At 39.6% G+C, this 22,271-nt stretch overlaps 1 protein-coding gene across 4 annotated transcripts in view; it reads right to left on the minus strand.

The window, feature by feature from the left end:
• The window catches only part of scaper (S-phase cyclin A-associated protein in the ER), a 133,301-nt gene that overhangs the window by 55,161 nt on the left and 55,869 nt on the right, over positions 1-22,271 (minus strand). For all 4 annotated transcript variants that reach the window (XM_051884816.1, XM_051884814.1, XM_051884817.1 and 1 more), the window contains 4 exons: positions 20,878-21,014; positions 12,432-12,497; positions 10,715-10,841; positions 689-804 (listed from right to left, as the gene is read on the minus strand). In XM_051884816.1, the coding sequence (XP_051740776.1) occupies positions 689-804; positions 10,715-10,841; positions 12,432-12,497; positions 20,878-21,014 (446 nt within the window). The remainder of the gene's footprint in view (positions 1-688; positions 805-10,714; positions 10,842-12,431; positions 12,498-20,877; positions 21,015-22,271) is intronic.

The following is a 22,271-nucleotide window of genomic DNA, read 5'->3' on the forward strand; positions in this document are numbered from 1 at the left end:
GTTTCCTGATCCCAATCCTGCCAATTTCATCATAATTTCCTGTGCTTTTCTGACTATTACCAACAATGAAAGTGGTAAAAGGCCAAAAATATGATTTCTAAGGAAAACACTTTGATTTCAGAAGAGAGACAACTAATATCATTTCAAATGGCATAATAAATTATGCACAATTAAATTGCATATATATCAATATTTGCTGAAAATAGGCAGTAAATTAAGATAATTTAAAGTCATACGGAATATTGCAGTATTTATCACAAACGATTTATCTGTGTACATCATTCTTTTTATAAAATTCATGTGTCCGCATAATCTTTAATCAAAATAACTTCCCCTCATTCTTGCAGCGACATCTCTTCTCTAATGGCGCGAGGGCGGGGCAACCTGTCACTCACATGAGATCGACCAATAGCAAACCACAACCATCCAATCAATTCCCAATGGACAAAATCAAGTCCCGCCCTACATTTTTTCTTGTTCGAGAAGCAATTTCACTCGGATATACGTCACAATGGGGAAGAATTACATGCCAACTTTAAGACATTATATTAGTGGCAGAAAAAAAATTCTGGCAATTTAATTGTCTCTCACTGTTAAACACTATGATTTTTAAGATGCCATATCATTATAAACATTTAAAACAACATTATGTGAAGGTGAGCCTGTGTATCTTTAAGTCGGTACTCACTTGTGAGGAATACGGGGGACCGCAGTGGGACTGGAGGCCGCAGTGACAACCTGTAGGATCTGTTCCAGAGCAGTCAAACCTCCTCCTACCTGAAACGCTACCTGATCTGCATTATTCTGAAAAAGAGAGATAGAGGAGAGAGAGAGAGAAACCGTCACAAACATGGAGAGGCGAGCAGACTCAAGTATCACATTGTTTTTGCATTGGAGGCATCCTCTCATTGCCCACCTTCTGCTTTCTAGAGGGGAGCTGGAGTGAAATTCGAAACAAAGTGATCCCCAAAGAATTCCTGCTAAATCTCAAAAGTGCACAACCCCTCCCAACCCCCCACAGCAACCAAAAACCAATGCAGGACAACAAACGCACATATCTGCACACAAAGCAGGGGTGGTCTGGTTTGACAAAAAAGAGCTTAGGGAATACACAGAATGAGTCAAAAATTTAGACTGGACAAGAAAAAAATTGACATATACAGTGTCGATGACACAAAAATCTTTTAAAAATTCTAGTTTAAAATACATGTCCAAAATTCTTAGAAATGTCCTCTTTGCATTCCTGTTTAAAAACTTTATACCATTTTTAAAGAATGGTCTAGTATATGTGGCACATGTAAAAGTAACTGTAAAAGCTTTCTTTAGCTCTCAGATCATTTTGTTACCAAGGGGCACTTTGGAGCTCCAAGTGGCCATTTTTAAAAAAAAATCACTAGTCAGAGAAAAAAAACCTTGCAGGAACCTCATATTTTGTTAAATCATCCTCAATCTTGAAACATAACTTCATAAGACTTGTGGCTTTGGGCCCAGTGTATTTCTAGGCGTCGCAGGCATCTTTATTATTATTATTTTGTAAAGATAAAAAGATGTTATGCAAAAAATAGCAGTTAATTTTTGGAAAGTTGCACCACGTGACATTTCCAAAAACCTAAATTAACCTTGCCTTGTCACAAACTTGGAGCAGTCATGAGGGTCTGCAGGGGTCCTGTCTATGATTCTTTTATTTATTTATTTCTTTTTTTCCCCCCAGCATGTTGGTCACACCACATGACTTTGATTTGCCACATGACACCACATGACTTACAGTTTTTGCAAACATTAAAAAGCATTTAACATCATTTCCCCCCCAACAACAACAAAAGATTATGCCAAACTAGATTTTTTCTTCATTATGATATCAGGACAATTGTACCCCCCACCCCCCCCTTTAAAAATGACTAAAAAAATGCTCAAAGTAAAAATGTTGACATTTTTATATACAAAAAGGACAAAAAATATGAGTATCATGTCATTAAATTTGAAGTTATTTCAGGATTTTCAAATTTTAAGGAGAGGGAAGGTTCAAATGCAACCTTCAGTCGTTGGTTATCATAGATACCAGCCGTAAAACTTTTAAGAGGGGGGTCAACCAAACTGTGCCTGAAACTCATACGGAGCGAATGAGCGTCTTTGAGAAAGAAGAGACATAAAACAGTCATTTAACTGACGTGCTTCTCAAATCAAACTGTTTACAGAGGGGACATTTTTACTTGCATCATAAAATTCTTTAAAGTTCAAAGTGGAACCCCTTTAAATGAGTCATACGGTTTAGAGTCAAAATTCCCCAGCTCCCTTTCTTTGAGTAAAGGAAGTAAGTACCTCAGAGGTTGCCGATGAGTTCGACCCCAATGTTGGCACAAAACAACACATAAATCAACAACTCTGAATTTGAAATTGATAGCAGTTGAGTCATTTACTTGCAGGATTGGAGAGCAAAGAAGAGGAGAAGAGAACGTTGCACCTACTTCATATAATGAGGTCGCTATGTGACAGCACTCAAAGTCAGGCACTTCTAGATGTTTTTGTTCATGGGATGGCGGGGGCTGCCAACAAGCCTGAACATATTGAGCAGCAAACAGAGGAAGCGCTTTGCAAAATTACATATAAGCTCCTCTCCTGTCAATCACAGGTGCCGCCAAAGAGTCATTCCTGGAGATCCGGTGGCAAAGAGAAGGTTGAACCCCTGCCAGGGTTAAGAGATTGGAACAAGCTTGTTGTCAGGTACACGAAAGGTGGAACGCGCTCAAACAGCGGCTGGGATTAAGAAAAGCTCACTGACAGCTCTGTGAAGACGGATGCGGTGCCTCACTGCCTATATCGTGACGACAAACCCAGGTTGCAACAGTAAATCGAGTGGGTTTACAGCGCACCCATCAGCACAGCCGTGTCAAATGGTTCAGAGGCTGGAGGGTTGGCCGCTCATGGTGGCCTATTTAGGAGGCATTTGGAGGGGTTAGCTGGGGCCTGTACTGTGATGGCGTGTGGAACTCAGTCCAGAGGGAGGTGTCTCAACCTTGCCCTGTCTGGCTTATTGACAGATCCCCATGCTGAGCAAAGTACCTGGAATCTGGAGGAGTTCAGGAAAGGGATTGAAGATGAGATGATAAACATCAGATTATAAAGATACAAAGAGTTTAATGACATGCGCGCTTAGCAAGGGCTCTAATTAATACAATATGGAAAGTAAGGAGAAAGGCCTTGTTTGGGCAACAGAGAGTTGTGAAAAGTACTGAGAAATATAATTAGGTTTATTTATACTTAATGTTAAGTATGGGTAGTATATCAAGAGTCAAAGAACCTAGCCTAGTTACTTGAGTAACTGTACCAAATACATACAGCCCACATTCTGGAAATGTTGGGACGTTTTTTAAATTGGAATAAAATGAAAACTAAAAGACTTTCAAATCACATAAGCCAATATTTTATTCACAATAGAACATAGTTAACAAATATTTAAATGGAGAAATTTTACACTTTTAATCCACTAAATTAGCTCATTTCAAATTTGATGCCTGCTACAGGTCTCAAAAAAGTTAGTTGGCATGGGGGCAACAAATGGCTGAAAAAGCAGGAAATTTTGAAAAGATTTAGCTGGGAGAACATCTAGCAACTAATTAAGTTAACTGATATCAGGTCTGTAACATGATTAGCTATAAAAGGGATGTCTTAGAGAGGCAGAGTCTCTCAGAAGTAAAGATGGGCAGAGCTGTGAAAGAGTGCGTAAATAGATTGTGGAATACTTTAAAAACAATGTTCCTCAATGTCAAATTGCAAAGGCTTTGCAAATCTCATCATCTACAGTGCATAACATCTTCAAAAGATTCAGAGAAACTGGAGAAATCTCTGTGCGTAAGGGACAAGGCTGAAGACCTTTATTGGATGCCCGTGGTCTTCTGGCCCTCAGACGACACTGCATCACTCATCGGCATGATTGTGTCAATGACATTACTAAATGGGCCCAGGAATACTTCCAGAAACCATTGTTGGTAAACACAATCCGCTGTGCCATCTGCAGATGCCAAATAAAGCTCCATCATGCAAAAAGGAAGCCATATGTGAACATGGTCCAGAAGCACCGTTGTGTCCTTCGGGCCAAGGCTCATTTAAAATTGACTTTTTCAAAGTGGAAAAGTGTTCTATGGTCAGACGAGTCCAAATTTGACATTCTTGTTGGAAAGTACAGACGCCGTGTCCTCCGGGCTAAAGAGGAGGGAGACCATCCGGCATGTTATCAGCGTTCAGTTCAAAAGCCAGCATCTCTGATGGTATGGGGGTGCAAAAGTGCATATGGTATGGGCAGCTTGCATGTTTTGGAAGGCACTATGAATGCTGAAAGGAATATAAAGGTTTTAGAGCAACATATGCTCCCCTACAGACGACGTCTATTTCAGGGAAGGCCTTGTGTATTTCAGCAGGACAATGCAAAACCACATACTGCAGCTATTATAACAGCATGGTTTCATCGTAGAAAGGACCGGGTGCTGAATTGGCCTGCCTGCAGTCTAGATCTTTCACCTATAGAGAAAAATACATCAAAGACAACCACAAACTCTTCAGCAGTTGGAAACCTATATCAGGCAAGAATGGGACCAAATTTCAACACCAAACCTCCAGAAACTCATAACCTCGATGCCCAGATGTCTTCAAACTGTTTTGAAATGAAGAGCAGATGCTATACCATGGTAAACATACCCCCGTAAAAGTACAAGTATTCAGTTTTAATAGTAATCAAATAATATTTTTAATAATTTGTATTTTATTTAAGTATAATAATAAAGTACAAATACTCAAGTACTTTGCACCCCTGGCAATCAAAGGTAAGAATGTCCCTCAGAAAAATCTAATTTCAAGCTATAAATTAACACCTTTCTGATTCTGCTACATCTAGGCAAAATAAAACATCAGACCTAGTGTAAACTGAAAAGCCTGTGCAGCAATATTAAACTATATAGGACATGCACTGTTGTGAACTGCACATTTTTACCAAAAATGCAACTTCAACATGCTGCCAGGGGCTTCCCATTCTCAATACAGTCATCTGGCATTGATATGCCTTTTCAGCAGGCCACGTCAGAAGAGACCAAAAAAGTTTATTTATTTGCAACCAGCATGCCTCTACAACAGCAGGAATGATGTGTTAACATGCCATTTGTATCTTAACATAACTAAGGAGGGACTGTGTTTCACTTGTGCATTTTTCTGGCAACATAAACATTTCGATGCCACTACAAACAATACAGACAAAAAAAAAAAAAAAAAAAAAATGTTGCATCCCGCTTGTTCTTAAATATTTAAAATGCTTAACGAATATAAAAACCACCACTTGTGAGACTGCTGTTGGATTTGCCTTGTGTGCCACCCTCCTTCAACAAATACTCTAGTGATACTATAATAAGACGTGAGCCTACGTTTTTCTAATAGGGGATTCAAACAGAAGACCTGAAGACAGATCAGATGGTTAGAGAGGAGGGAGGGGCCAGAGTAAATCTAAATTATACAGCTTGAGCAATCTTATCCAATTACTAACAAGAGTGGCCATTTTAGGCAAGGCTAATCAAAGGGCCAGGCAGCTGCACTTCCCGCTGGTCGGCCAGGACAAGGGGTACGGGTGTGGGGTACACGTTTAAGTGGGAGGGAGGGCTGGATGTGTCTGTGTGTTCACCTCCTACAAACCACTCTAATTAGCCAACATGAAAAGTCAGGGGGAGGGGAGTGCTCCTAAAATGCTGCATCCCCCTTCTTGCAACAGATGGAGAACAACTGGCTGGGGCGTTCATTGACGGAGGGGTTCACCAAGGTTCCGTCTTAGGCCCATCCATCTTTTGGCAAGTGGCGCAGTGATGTAAACATGCCCCCTCCGGTTACAGGGACAGCTCCAAATCTCAGAATGAATATAGTGCTGGCATGCAGACAGGGTACAGCTCTGTGTTTTACTCTCAAGAAGTAGTATAGAAAAACACAAAGAAGCATAAACACAGTTTCTATTTAGTGAAGAGGCCTGTGCTGACATTAAGAAAGGAAAAGAGCTGTAAACCCCATCAAGAGTACAGTAAAGAAATAAGTTAGTTAGTAAGTAAGTTAATAGCACATATTTAAGTACACACTGGAAGATAATTTGCTTCTGATAATCTTGCTCCTTTCAAGCAAGAAATATTTATGGAGGAAGTGTTCAGTTTTAGGATAACAATAGGAACAAACTGTTCCTTGGAAACAAGTGAGTATAATCAAAAGGAACCTTAGGAATTTTTAAAGAAAAGTCAGTCACAAACTGGAACCACAGTACATACTACGTAACCCAAAATTAGCAAGAAAACGGTTGCATGCCAGACTCATGAAGCCAAGTTCACTCATGGTGTGATTCTTTTAACCTCTGACTGAAAATATGGAAAAGCTACACAACATTATTAGTTCAAATATCAAGCTGATATCCAAAAATAAGCCACCCAAGGGCAATTCTTTCCACTACGGATTTCTGACTCTGACTTTCTTTGTGCCCCTTCAAACATGCACCTGAGGGGAAACATGAATCCTTTACTCTCTTACAGTCACAAGTAACAGCCAAGTGGAACAAAAGAATTACTAGGCAATTAGGATTTAAAAATTACCTTACTGACAGCACATGGTGAAGGAATGCAAAAACTATGTCCATGTTTTTTTTTTAAAACTAGCTAGCTAATTCCTAAAGCTCGACCTGTCCCTCAGCAGCAGAGAGGCAACACCCAATCACCTCGCACATCTTTATGAAGAGGCTTGTTGAAAAATGTGGTTCTTGTCATGCATTTCAATGATCCTAAAACCAACAAACTTCAACCTCAAAAACAAACTGACAAGAGAACAAAGACTAAAAAAATGTTCATAAATTAAGGTTATAGACCAGTGGTTCCCAACCCTAGTCCTCGAGTACCCCCAAACACTCACATCATCTTTATCTTACACACCCATTTCTTGTCTTAGAGTTTCTTCTAATGAGTTGCTGAGTTGAATCAGGTGTGTTTGATTAGGGAAACATCTAAAAGGTGCAGTGTTGAGGGGTACTCTGGGACCAGGGTGGGGAACCTCTGCTATGGGCAATCAGCCAAACTTATGGCAAGACCTAAAAAGACTGGCCACCTAGTGGATCGGAAATCAGACTTCACCTCTTGTTAACCAACGTTAAAGCAACACTGACACAGTCAATCGCTAATGTTCTTCTCCACTCTCAACCGAAGCTTCATTCGCTGGACCCTTTCTCCACCCCAAGTCATCAAACATGGATTGAAGACAAGCACAATGTTGGAAGGGCCCCTTGGTGCCTTTTTCCACAGACTTGGGCCTCTTGATCAGGTATAGCTAGCCACCAGTTGGCCACCAAGGGAAGCCAACCTCTGACAGCTGGCAAATGAAAATGTAAATACTGGCTAGCCCAGCAGGCCCAGAATGTTCCTGACAGTCCCTCAAGTGTCATAAAGGCAGTTGATCTCGGCCTGGTCTTTATTTGAAAGCAGTGACAAACACTCCCTGGCAGAATGTAAATATGTGAGCTCATTCTGCTAAGGTAAGAGAGCGCAGATCAGAGGAACAAGAAACTCCCCTGAATATTCCTGAACGACAAGAAGGGAAAAAAGGCTCTTCGATCAGCCAGTTCTCCCGGAGACAAACTGAAACCCGGTTTGACACAAAATAAACCATTAGAGGGCTCAGAGGGAGAGGCGGGCAAAGGTCGGAGACTGTGCCCGAGCAAAGTCAGCACAAGGAAAGTGAAGTGGGGGAGGCTGCACTGCTTGAGGGGCTAGAAGGGGTGCGGAGAGTCTGGTGTTGTTCGAGGAATTAGTGGAGAAAGTGGAGACTGAATCAGATATGGGTATGAGAAAAAAAAACAAATCTGTAGGTGAGTCAGTGACATGAGAGATGCTTGTTAGGTCAAATAATCTAAACGTTCTTGACTTGAGGTGATGCCGAGGGGGAAGGGGTGTACGCAGACTCCCAATGAAGGGTATTTATTTGACTTTGTCCTGGGATTAGAGGCGGAACTGTCTCGACAACCAGGGTTCACAGACTTGCTCAGTTTTGGTGGCATGCAGACCTTAGCTGGACATTGCAGGAAGGCAATAGAGGAATCCACAGATGTGACTGACAGTCTAAATGAAGTCCAGATACTGTACTCTTAAGAGAGTCTTATTCCCAAAAGGCTACAAGAAAGAGCCTGAGGAGCTGACATTTCCACAAGCACTTCACCGTTCCAGCAACTTACAAAAACAAAAACGGCGTGAGTTCTTTAAAGCAAGGTCTCTGTGGAAAACTCCAGAACGAGTTTGTGCAGGAGGCCTTGGGGACAGTACACAAGAAATGTACTCATGTTCTTGATAGAAACTGTCATTCAGAGACATTTCTAAGAAGAACAGGGCCTGGAGAGGGTAATGAGATGACAAGGTCTGATCTGAGAAAATCTGTTGAAGGGAATGTGGAGCATGTTGGTTATATTAACAGTGTTAAGTTACTTTAGACCTGCCTTGCTATATTGTGTAAATAAACAGGTTTTTAAAAGAATAGTGCGGGGTTAATTTCAACTTAATATCTACTGACTTCACTGGTGGCATCCTGGAATGCACTGCCATGACATCTGTATTGAAATTAACTATAAATCAAGTCCAAAACAGTCACTTATGAGTTGACTAATTCTGTTTGTGAAACCAAATGAGTTGAAATTTTGGGTTTATGGCTGATTGTTACATCCCCTTCACTCCTCTCTAGCAGCTTATGCTTTCCTCTCCTCCCTCGGCCCTCCTCCACGCCCATTAGCTCAGCTTTACCACCCTCTTCAGTCTCTTACATTTTTCCTCTCCCTCCTGAAAGACCATTAACAACCCACATCTCCTCCCACTGGTCAATACAGGCACACCATCAATACACCATGCATCCACCCACAAACACACACCCACCAAACCACACATCCCTTCATTTGATGAGTGTATTACAGAAACCGTAAATGTCCCGTTTCATTACCAAAATGTGATGTCACCAATCCATTTCCCCTTTATTTATCTAGAGATATATAGTACAGGGCCGTAACCACCATAGACATTGAGGGGAACAAGTCCCACCCCAATAATTAGAAATGGCCAAATTTCCGTCGCTCTGTTTGTTGTTAGGATGACAAAAAAGTTTTAAAAGTTACATTTTTAGGCTAGTCTGCCTCAGTGGTCTAACATCGCTCATACGGTCAGAATGAGTGAGCTGGCCAATCAAATCAAAGAAGGCGGAGCTTACTGTTCACAGAAGATGAGTGTGAATTCCAATGCGGTGTTTTCGTTTTAGCAGTGAAAAAGTATGTGGCTAGTAAGTAGCTAAACATTTAATATTTAACGACTGTTTTATGATTTAAATATTTAGCGACCGAGAGTAATATCTAGTGATGCAAACTACTCAATATGTTTTGAATTGAAAACATGCTTTTATTTAAATTATATGATTAATGTAATTCATAACTGAATGTGATGAGACAAGAAACGTTTTGCGTTTTTAGCTATTTTGAATGTAAAAATGCATCTTATGTAAACAGCCCCTAAGGTTCAATTAGGGTCAGGTGAACCTGAAACCAGTCTAATTATACAAGGGTTCGAGTTAAGACTGATCAGTCAACTACATGTTTAGGCAACCCCCAAACTAGTTGCTTTGGAAAATGAGACAAAAGCTAAATTCAAGCACTTTACTAACTATAAGATAACATTACGCAATGGTTTACAAGAGTAAATTTTGTGATCTGTAAACACAATCATTGTTAATATCACATAATATCACTATAGTGATTCTGAAAATGAACAATTGGAACCGAACTTCAGAACAGCTCCATCAAGCATCTTTAAAAATGTTATCAAAAACAACTCAGCTTTTAATCTATAATTGATGGATGTAATCTCACAGCTCATACTGAATTGTGGGATATTAGTAGAGATCTTTCATGGTGCGTGGTGACATGCCAAGCTAAGCATACAAAAAAACTCAAGTGATTTCTAAATGACATCTTCGAAAGCTTCCCTGCCTTTGTTACCTCAAGTCATTTGGATTATATTTACTTTTGAAAAACCAACATATTTTTGTTCAAAAGCCACAATGCACAACAGTAGCAAGCCAAACGCTCTGAAACATGTTCGCCTGTTTGACAAACGGGGATCTCCGCCAATTAATAACATCTGCAGCAATGAAAACAAGCACCTAACCTGGCCCTCATTAGCAAATAACCGAGGGCAGAGAGTTGGGGATGGAAAGCGATACTCTGCATAGACTGAGAGACGGGGAGGACGGCAGCCAAAGCCGGTGGTTCAGTGGAGTCGGTGTTGAGAGCAGCCTAGAGGCTTATCTTCAAGTCAAATCCCTTCCTTAACTTATACACACGCACACACACACACACACACACAAATACACATTTAAATCCACATAGACTAGACTTCAGACAATAAAGCCCCCAAGCCACTGACATAGACTGGTCTAAACATTGCTCAGATGCTTACAGTTCCAGAAGAACCCTGGTGGTGTGATTGTGCAGTAGTAAAGATGGACAGATAAACAGCAGTTTAAACAACAGATACCATATATCCATTCAGTCATTACTGGTATTTCCAGCTTTGCCCAGTCAGGAAAGTCCACTGCACTGTGTGAAGTTCTGGAGTTTTTTCAGTAATATTACTTTAGAGGGCATGTCACTATCAGATGGATAATGAGAGATATGTATACAAACCTGTTTCTCCAGAATGCGAGAGATTTCTCCCAGGGTTCTGTCCAGGCCAGACACTTTGTTACTGGCCCACTGGCCACTGTCCTGCCCCTGCTGCTGCTTTACCAGGTCCTTTACCAGACGCTGGAGCCTGGAAGAAAAACAAACACACGCACACATTCAAAACAACCATAAATACAAAAAAAATGTTCATGTCACGGTGGGGGACTTCCCAATGACTTGCACATTTTTATTTCAACCTAAATAGGTCAAAAACCTGTTATAACATGTATGAGTTATAACAACTCCAATAATAATAATAAAAAATCATTTTAAAATGGAGCCTAATTTTAGTTTTGCATTTTGTTCATGATAATTAACCACAATTCTGCTGCCCAATTCTCATTACTGGCTGTGAAAATAGATATTTAAATTGTAAAGCATTTGTATATTAAGGTATTTTGTGTACTGCCTTTAAAATATTCTGATTTAACTTTAAAAACATAAAATGTAACTTAAAAAAAATAAAACAAAAATTACTGTAATGTGAAAGAATATATAATTTAATTTAATATACAAAATGTATATATCAAGATATGTGTGTATGTGTGTATACACACACACACACACACACACACACACACATCTTGATATATAATATTTTTTAAATTTCTAACACACACATATATATATTATATATACATATATATATATATACACTGTTAAAAATGTAAAAAATATTTATGGAAAATACAATTTCTGTGTTCTTTTGTTTGTGGTGTGAAATATGACCAGTGTTATTTTGGTATTATTTATATAAAATAACAGTGTTTATTAAAAATAAATAAATAATAAATAATAATAATAATAATAATAAGCTTTTATTTTTATGTTTTCAGTTTTAATTTTAATTTTAGTTTAATTAATTTTGCTTCCGTCATTTTTATTTTATTTAAAAAATATTCTAATTAGCTTTATTTTATTTTATTTCAGTAATTTTATTTCTCATTTTCAGTTAGTTCCCAAGGCAATATTTATTATTTTCATTTCAATTTTCATCTAAATATATATATATATATATATATATATATATATATATATATATATATATATATATATACATACATACACACACACATATTTACACATATTATATATATATATATATATATATATATATATATATATATGTGTAAATATGTGTGTGTGTATATATATATATATATATATATATATATATATATATATATATATATATATATATATATATATTTCAGCTTTATTTCAATTAAAGAAAACGATTTTTAGTTAACAGTGACGACACTGAATATGACCTGCATGTTTTATCCGATCATATTTGCTATACCTTAACAATAGTCCTTTTATAATTGTTTTTTTTAAACAATATATTTACTCTTTTCATGGACCGCTGGAATGCCACACAGGTGTAGGTGATTTCAGGTTTTTACTATCATTGTGCAAAAGAACAAAACCTGATCCACACAATGCAAAATAGCAAGAATTATAGACTGTATGATGAGATCCCTGACAACACAGCTTGGATAACAGTATTGGATAGTATTACATCTAATGGGCAAAACTATAAAGGTTTGATTAAGGAAGGCCCGGTGCTGGCATAATTTCTAAAGCTTGGATTTAAAAGACAGCATTAAGACATGAGTACTCAGTAGAAGACCTCAGGTTGGGTATATGATCCTTAAAAGTGGAGCAGGGAGCTTACTTCGCCTTGTAAGGGGAGTCGGGGGTCTGGGACTTGGCTTCCATGCATGTCTCATACTCCTTAGCCCTGAAAAAGAAAGACAAACAAGTCTGTCAGAAAGAGACGGAGAGAGAAAGACAGACAGAGAGCAACAGAGGAGTCCGACGGCTGTCAGCCTGAAGACATGAGGAGATAAGACGACATACTGAACAAAGAAAATGTCAAGAGGTCAAGCTGAGCCTCAAACTGTTTATTTAGTCTTTGGGCCACACTAGCAGCAATCACAAACTAACAAGCACGAACGAGTCACAAACACTCAGTCTTCAGAGAGGTATCACAGCAGAGGATGTTGTTTCACAGCAGGGAATACTGAACTCTCCAATAGCCACACTATTTAAGTAGAGAAATTCAAAATAAATAAAGTGATTGGCTGAAGGGTGTGAATTAGTCCCCTCATGGGTCAGAGAGGAAAAAAAAATGTTTGCTGTCAGTCAGCTCTAGGACACTGGTGTGGTCCACCGAGCAAAATTCCTGACAATCACACATCCCATTCTGTCAGATAAGGATGATCGATTAGCTCGTGAAAAAAAAAAAGGCTTGGTGGATGGATGGATGTTCAGGGACTGATAAACTCAGACATCTCTTTCCGGAAGAGAACGTCAGAGAGTTGAGTGGTCACAAGACTTAATCTGGGTTTGAGTTGAAATTTCAAAGTAGTCTGGGTCATGTGTTGCTAAATAACATAAAAATGTAATTGGTAAATCAACATATTCTCAAAAACGTTTCGGTCTTAAGGACTGGTTAAATAACTATAACCTTTTAATAAATTCTCATTTCCCCTAAAAAAACTTAATCCTGCAAATTAATCATAACAGGAATAATAAGATGAATGTTCATAGCAGGTGACAGATATTTTCTTAGTTGAAGGGGTGAATTTTTTTTTTTACGCGTAGGAGAATAATACAGAATTGAAGAAATTGTTGAATAAAGTCGTTATTTTTGTTTTGTTTTTGTGCACAAAAAGTATTCTCGTCGCTTCATAAAATTAAAGGGTTAGTTCACTCAAAAATGAAAATAATGTCATTTATTACTCACCCTCATGCCGTTCCAGACCCGTAAGACATTCGTTAATCTTAGGAACACAAATAAAGATATTTTTGTTGAAATCCGATGGCTCAGTGAGGCCTGCATAGAGGTCGCCTCTCTCAAGATCCATTAATGTACTAAAAACATATTTAAATCAGTTCATGTGAGTACAGTCTTTTAATATTAATATTATCAAGCGACGAGAATATTTTTGGTGCGCCAAAAAAACAAAATAACGACTTATAAAGTGATGGCCGATTTCAAAACACTGCTTCATGAAGCTTCGGAGCGTTATGAATCAGCGTTATGAATCAGCGGTTCGGAGCGCCAAAGTCACGTGATTTCAGCAGTTTGGCGGTTTGACATGCGATCCGTATCATGATTCGACACGCTGATTCATAAAGCTCTGAAGCTTCCAGAAGCAGTGTTTTGAAATCGGCCATCAAGTCGTTATTTGGTTTTTTTGGTGCACCAAAAATATTCTCGTCGCTTTATAATATTAATATTGAACCACTATACTCACATGAACTGATTTAAATATGTTTTCAGTACATTAATGGATCTTGAGAGAGGAAATGTCATTGCTGGCTATGCAGGCCTCACTGAGCCATCGGATTTCAACAAAAATATCTTAATTTGTGTTCCGAAGATGAATGAAGGTCTTATGGGTGTGGAACGGCATGAGGGTGAGTAATAAATGACATAATTTTCATTTTTGGGTGAACTAACCCTTTAGGTTTGAACCACTGTAGTCACGTGGACAGCTTTAACGATGTCTTTAGTACCTTTCTGGGCCTTGAAATTGGTGGTTAAATTGCTGTCTATGGTAAAGGCCCATTCACACCTATAACTATAAAGATAACGTTAAAGATATAGTTCTAAAAATCGTTCTAAATATAAAAGAATAGCACTGTCCACACCACAGCTATATCATTATCGTTATAGCTGTGGTGTGGACAGAGAAACGACATTGTTGGTATCACTTTCATAAAAAAAAATTTTCAGCTGTTGAACGATAAAACACTGACAGCAAATCAGAATCCGTTCTCGCACATTTCAAATGGCAGACGACATTGCAGAGAAGTTAATTGCCGAGGTCCAGAAAAAGCCACCACTGTTTGACAAGTCAAACCCCCTTTTCAAGGATACTTTAAAGAAAAAGGATATATGTAAAACAATCGGTCATACCCTTGGAATAATTGGTGAGAAATATTAATGAAAAGATCATTATGCTAGGCTAGCAAACAGTGTAACATAAAATTACCTCAGGTATCCGGTGCTAGTTGACAACATTGTCTTGCTTCCTTTGAAGTTGCAGTAAAAAAGACCAGGTGCTGCTTTTATTCCACTATATTGACTTTGTCAGCTAAATTCACAATTAGATTAGATCGATTACACTAGCTATTCACTCAAAACATTGCACGCTGAGGACATCTGCTGGTTAAAAACATGTAAATGCAGCAAAAACAGCGAAAACATGTTGTTCACACTTTGAAACTGCAGCGCGCAAGCTTAGAATAAACAGACTGTTATCGTTCATTAGTGTGGACGCAAATATAGTTATCGTGGTACGAACGGGCCTTAAGTCTCCTTGCCTTCCATTGTCAACTGCGCTCTCTCCTGTTGCGTGTCCTCAATCTGGCAACCCGCGTGAGCATCGCGTCGCGGGGGCTTCACTATTAAGACACTTAACAATAAATTGATAATAAACACATTTAGGTTTGACTCCGCTGCCTTTGGGGTAGCATAACATTATTTAAGAATTTTGAAGACTGATTTCAAAGTGTTCTGTTTCGAAGGAGTGAAACAATCCTGGCCGGTGCAGAGACTCAAGCGTTTAGAGAAAGATTGTGAACCGTACCTGGCCTCGTCCTCATCCTCCAGATTACAATATTCCTCTTTGACAGCTTTACGCCTGCACGGGTTAAACAGAGGGGCAATCGCCGGACCATCAATCTCAGAACGCGGCAGGCCCCATTAAACGGGCCGGGCACCATAAATATTAGTAACCAGCTGTAAGTGGGGGGGCAGCTACAAAGCTACAATGCAGAGCTAATCATCAATTCATCACGATGTGCCCCACTATTCACCTCCGCCCAAGCTGGACGCAGACGGCCCCCTCCCCCAATCAACTGTAAAACCGTCAATGCCTTCGGACGGATTAAAAAAAAAAACAAATACAGTGTATCCGTTTTAAATGTACTATGGGAGACTCAGGCATTCTGCACTCCCAATTACAGAGAACATTTGGTCGGGCAGCGGTGCAATATTTAATATTGGATTTGAGAGGCTCTCAATCAAATGGAAGACAATTTGACTGATGATGGATAAAAGGACGAGGAAAAGGGAGGGAAAAATGTGACCTGTGGAACATATCCACTGAGAGGAATGAAGCTGGATCCATCTATAAATTCAACAAATGTATATAAGGGGTTATATGTAGAATAAATATTGGATACATCCTGAGATTGAAAAGATTTACATGCACCTGATGGCAAATAAAGGTCTGAGGTTAGCAGGGTCCAAGTGTCTTAAAAAGTTGAAATTATCTGAACCGTGGTTTAGAGGCAACTACACATTGGCCCTGTCCCAAATGGAACACGTGATGACTTGTCATCTATAGGCCTTCACTTGCAAGTATCCCTGAAGTTCAAAAGATTGTAAGGTGTCCCATGTGTCATTTTATTATTCAGAAGGGTGCCCACAAACACCCTCATTGTGGCCGCAAGGTGTCCTTGATGTTGCCTTTTGCAGAGATTGCACTTGTACGGACTTAATGCTACATAAACTGCATAAAGTCTACATGTTGGTGCCATAACAGCAGGTGACTACTCAACAGACGAGGGTGGCAAGAGTCCAGATGCTGCACTTAGTGACCTTGCAGACTTGTGGCAGTGTGCAGTGCACAAAAGCATAGGGTTTTACCATAAAGATTGAAGCGGTTTCTCACAATTGGCCTTTGGTGGCCCTAAACACCCTTGATGCTACAAAACTGCACTGGTGTGGAACTTACAGCAAACAACTACACAACGGTTTATAGGGCATTACGTCACCAACATGTCGATTCAAAACGACTGCAAGGGTCTATAGGTTGCACTTGATGTAAACTTAAAGTCAGCACAGCAAAGACCATCTTAGAGTGCCCCATTTGTGCCCCAGTTTACTCACAAGAACCTCTTTTGTGGCTGATATGCACCCTTGTCCTTTGGTCAAAGCTGCACTTGTGCAGAATTCACAGATGACAACTTCCCAGCTTTCTATGCAGCATTGTGTCACCAACATTTGGACTCTAAGGACGGAAAGAGTCCAAAGGTCACACTTAAAAGGTATAGTTCACCCAAAAATGGAAATTTGCTTTTTATTTACTACCCTCAGGCCATCCAAAATGTAGGTGTCTTTTTTTTTTAGGAAGTCATGATCTAATGGTTAGAGTCAGACTGGCAACCCAAAAGGTTGCGGGTTCGATTCTTAATATCGGCAGGAAATGACTGAGGTGCCCTTGAGCAAGGCACTGAACCCCCGATTCCCGGGCGCCACAGCAAAAATGGCTGCCCACTGCACCGGGTGTGTGTTTACACTACTCTCTACTCCAAATGTGTGCACTAACTGGATGGGTTAAATGTGGAGGACAAATTCCGAGTATGGGTTAACATACTTGGCCTTCACGTGTCACTTTCACAGAAGATTTTTAGCTGAAACCGTGGTCCTTGGTGATTCAAATAACGCAAGTAAATGGCTCCCGTCACCATAGGGGCTTTCGCACCGAATAGTTCTAGGAACTCAGTAATAGGAACTACCCACTAGGATAGTTCCCTGAGAATTAATCCCACCCCCGCCTTAATACTTTCAGTATTAAGCCCGGAACACACCAAGCCGACGCACTAGTGGCGACGAAAGCAGACTGTGGGGTTGGCTCACGTCGGCAGCGTCTGGGTCCAAAGTTGCCCTGACACACCAAACCGACGCTCGACACCCGACAACCAAGTAGCACGTCTGTTCTGCATCTGCGTAAGAAGAAATGCCTTTCTGTACCAGCAGGTGGCAGTAGCCGAACAGCTAATCAGAATGATCAGATGGCCCGACTGACCAACGAGCTCCGATGCCGATTCAACATGTCGAGCAAAATTGATGTGAACTTGAAGAATTGTCTTTGCCACACTGACTGTACCATGGGGTGTCCTCCTTCGAGGCCACCATGTTCCTCCAATGTGTCCTTTTGCACATCTTTTCCAAGATCCATCCCTTGTTTCCTTGTAGCTCCTCCATTCCCTCCTTTTCTCCCCTACCTTCCTCACTGACTCTCCTCTAGGGAACTTTTTTCTGAATTTGTGAGTAAAGTGATGGCCTCTGGGAGTGCTGAACAGGGGGTCTTTTGTGTGCCGTCCTCTCTGAGGTAGACCAACACACTGAACACTCTGTTCTCAAGCCTGGGGAAAAGACAAGTAATGCAACCTGCCAAACATCATACACGAGAGAAAGGGCCATCAGAGAGAGAAGGAAAGAGTTAAGAGTGAGATACTCTGAAAGTTTAAAGCCCACATCCAGTGCTGTCACGGGCGGACATGCTACTTTCATGGTAATTAAAACCACACATGTTTGCACACGAAGAACAAGCCATATATTTGAAGAATAAATCAGGGTACAGCTAAGGAAATTAAACAGCCTTTTTCCATGCCACGGCTCTGATGGGGACTGAGCGGGCTTAACAATGACATTGGGGGACAGGGCAACCTGGGAGGGCTGAGAAAAGCTCTCTAGCGTTTTACAAACGCCACACTGTGCTCCTATAAAACGGCTCATTTCCACCCCGTGGTGGAGCCGCCAACCTCAGCAAGCCAGGGCTGTGGGCGGCCGTGATTTATGAGTGTGTAGCGCCTGTTCTCTCCCTTTCATTCTTTCCTCCTCACCCTCTTTCCCTTGCAGTGTGAGTGTTGCAGGGCTCAGTACAGGAGTGACAGAGAACAGAGGAGGCTCATGTTGTCACTCTCCCAGCCAAAGCTCAGAGCTGTTTTCTGCCCTCTGAGCTACCTCTATATTAATGAGCTCAGAAGCAGGGCAGACTGCCGGTCTCCTCTATACTGCAAGTTAACAGACTGTTAGTAGAAATTACATAGAGAGACTGAGAGAATGAGAGAGAGAGAGAGAAAGAGAGAGAGAGAGAGAGAGAGAGAGAGTTACTGTAAGGCCACTAGGGATGTAACAACAATTACAACTTCCAAAAATCAAATCTTGATAACTGTTTCATGATTTGTTGAAATTTTTTGTGAAATGTATGCAAATTTACGAAAGCCTGAAATGTTATTATAATTTAGATATGCAGAAATTTCACTACAATCGCAACTTATAAACATAGAAATTGTATAATATTGTAGGTTAATGAAATTTCAGTATGCATAAGTTGGAATTCAATTTCAACTTCAGTCAATGTTGTAATTACTACAACTTACAATTATCATAACTTTCCGTGTATCAATTATTACAATGCAGAAATTTCATAAAGTACTATAACAAAATAACCATTTAACATAAGACAAGCGATTTTGAGAATGGATGGAGGAATGGATGGATATGGATGAACAATTAACAATTTCATCAAAACGTATTAACTTTTGTTGAAATTTCAACTATTGAAAACAGAAATTATCATAAAATATCATAACTTTTATAACGGAATTACAACTTACGAACAGTAATTACTTACTAATTACTGAACCGTAATTACTGACTAAAACACTGCTTCAGGAAGATTCGGAGCGTAATGAATCAGCGTGTCGAATCTGCAGTTCGGAGCGCCAAAGTCACGTGATTTCAGCAGTTTGGCGGTTTGACACGCGATCCGAATCATGATTCGACACGCTGATTCATAATGCTCCAAATCTTCCTGAAGCAGTGTTTTGAAATCGGCCAATCACTAAATAAGTCGTTATTTTGTTTTTTTTGGCGCACCAAAAATATTCTCGTCGCTTTATGATATTAATATTGAACCACTGTACTCACATGAACTGATTTAAATATGTTTTAGTACCTTTATGGATCTTGAGAGAGGAAATGTCATTTCTCCCAATATAGGCCTCAGGGAGCCATCGGATTTAAACAAAAATATCTTAATTTGTGTTCTGAAGATCAACGAAGGTCTTACGGGTGTGGAACGCCATGAGGGTGAGTAATAAATGACAGAATTTTCATTTTTGGGTGAGCTAACCCTTTAACTTACAATGATTAAATTATGTTTGAACATACACATTTACTTTATACTATATAATCAACAAATATCATAACTTACATTGTCAGTATTTCATTAAAAATTTCGTTTTAAAAGTTTATATAGATTTTTTTTTTCATCCTCCACATTTGAGAAATAATCAACACCCATTCATTAATGTACTGTAGTTATTGTTTAAATCATTTTCTCAAAGAAAGAAATGAAAATCATTTTCTTAAAGGGTTAGTTCACCCCAAAAATGAAAATTCTGTCATTAATTACTCACCCTCATGACGTTCCACACCCTTAAGACCTTCATTCATCTTCAGAACACAAATTAAGATATTTTTGATGTAATCCGTGAAGTTTCTAAGCTTTCTTAATGACAAGATTTTCATTTTTGGGTGAACTAACCCTTTAAAATCAAGAATGTCACTAAATAAAAACCTTACAGAATACATTTCAATACGCAATTAGACTGAACATTATCTGTTGGTAGCATACATTCTCCCTGGATGGATGTATAAAGTTTTGTCAAAAATTCCCTGGATCTTTAGGATAGTACACTGAACAAACTCAAACCATCTCTGAAAACATTAATTTCATTTTTAGCCTTACTGACAAACAAACATACCACATTAACTCTCATACTTACACCAAGACACACACACACACACTAACAGTTGTGACAGGAGGCAAAATTGATAGTGCCCAGGTCTAGGATCTGACATGGAGACGCGTTTGCTCCTATTTGTTGATTACTATTGATTTTCTTTGATACTTCATTTAAAAATCAATAGTTGGAAGAGAGAAAAACAGGCATGCTTTACACATACTTTAACATACTATTGTACAGTAGAGAAGCCTTCAGTTTTGGCAGCATGGTGGCAACCAATTAGGAGAAAAGCTCTTAACAGGTGAAAGTGGGGGAGTGGTGGGGAGGGGCTAACAGATCGATTCTCACTTTTTCCTCCCCAATCACAGAGAGTGGCCATAAATTAAGCTCATCAGTGTTGCCGTGTGGACAGCCAGGATGCACATCGCCTCTGCTCTCCATCTCCTTGTCACTCATAAAGCTCTCATAAGCAACAACACCACGCTTTAGCCACACACAGTGAGGGAGGGAGAGAGAGATAGAGATTAAGAGAAGAAAGAGAGAGGAGAATGTGATCGCATCACCTTGAGTTCATGCGTGCCCGCAGTTTCTTGGCCTTTTTCCGAGCTTTCTGTCTCTCTTCTCCATCTTTTGCATTGTCGGAGAGCACGCTGCTGTCGGTCACAATGTCTACAATGTACTTTTTTTGAGATAGATGTTCCTGAGAAAACAAAAACAAATGACAATTAAAATATGTAAATGCTTTCAAATTAGAGCTTTTATTGCATATTTTTTTTTAAACTAGTGTGAAAAGTGTTTTCTAAACATTGTTGGGGGTAACACGTAACAGATGGAGGAAAAATTATTTGTCAATGCTTTTAGATTCTCTTGCAAATGTTTTGTGTTTCCCCAAGAAACTTTGCGTTCTTTCACAAAAACGTTTGCGTTCCACTGAGAAACTTTGCGTTCCCTTGTGAAAACATTTGTGTTCTGCCGAGAAACTTTGCATTCGCTCACAAAAACTTTTGCGTTCCACTGAAAAACTTTGCGTTCACTCATTAAAAACGTTTGCATTCCGCTGAGAAACTCTGCATTCGCTCGTAAAAATGTGTGCTCCACCAAGAACCTTTGCGTTTGCTTGTAAAAACTTCTTTGATCTGCTGAGAAACTTTGCGTTCGCTCATAAAAACGTTTGCGTTCCGCTGAGAAACTTTGCATTCCCTTGTGAAAACATTTGTGTTCTGCCGAGAAACTTTGCGTTTGCTCGCAAAAACTTTTGCGTTTCACTGAGAAACTTTGCGTTCACTCATTAAAAACGTTTGCATTCCGCTGAGAAACTCTGCGTTCGCTCGTAAAAACATTTACATTCCGGCGAGAAACTTTGCGTTCCCTCGTAAAACGTTTGCGTTCCACCAAGAAACTTTCCATTTGCTTGTAAAAACTTGTGCGATCTGCCAAGAAACTTTGCGTTCGCTCGTAAAAACATTTGCGTTCCACCAAGAAACTTTGCATTCGCTTGTAAAAACTTCTGCAATCTGCCGAGATACTTTGCGTTTGCTCGTAAAAACATTTGCGTTCCACAAAGAAACTTTGCATTCGCTTGTAAAAACTTCTGTGATCTGCTGAGAAACTTTGCGTTCGCTTGTAAAAACTTTTGCGTTCCGCTGAGAAACTTTGCGTTCGCTTGCTAAAACTTTTGCGTTCCGCTGAGAAACTTTGCATTTGCTCGTAAAAAATTTTGCGTTCCGCCAAGAAACTTTGCGTTCGCTTGCTAAAACTTTTGCGTTCTGCTGAGAAACTTTGCGTTTGCTCGCAAAAACGTTTGCGTTCCGCTGAGAAACTTTGCGTTCCCTCGTGAAAACATTCGTGTTCTGCCGAGAAACTTTGCGTTTGCTCGCAAAAACTTTTGCGTTTCACTGAGAAACTTTGCATTCACTCATTAAAAATGTTTGCATTCCGCTGAGAAACTCTGCGTTCG

This window comes from Ctenopharyngodon idella, chromosome 24 (genome assembly GCF_019924925.1).
Source record: "Ctenopharyngodon idella isolate HZGC_01 chromosome 24, HZGC01, whole genome shotgun sequence".
Lineage (NCBI taxonomy): Eukaryota > Metazoa > Chordata > Actinopteri > Cypriniformes > Xenocyprididae > Ctenopharyngodon > Ctenopharyngodon idella.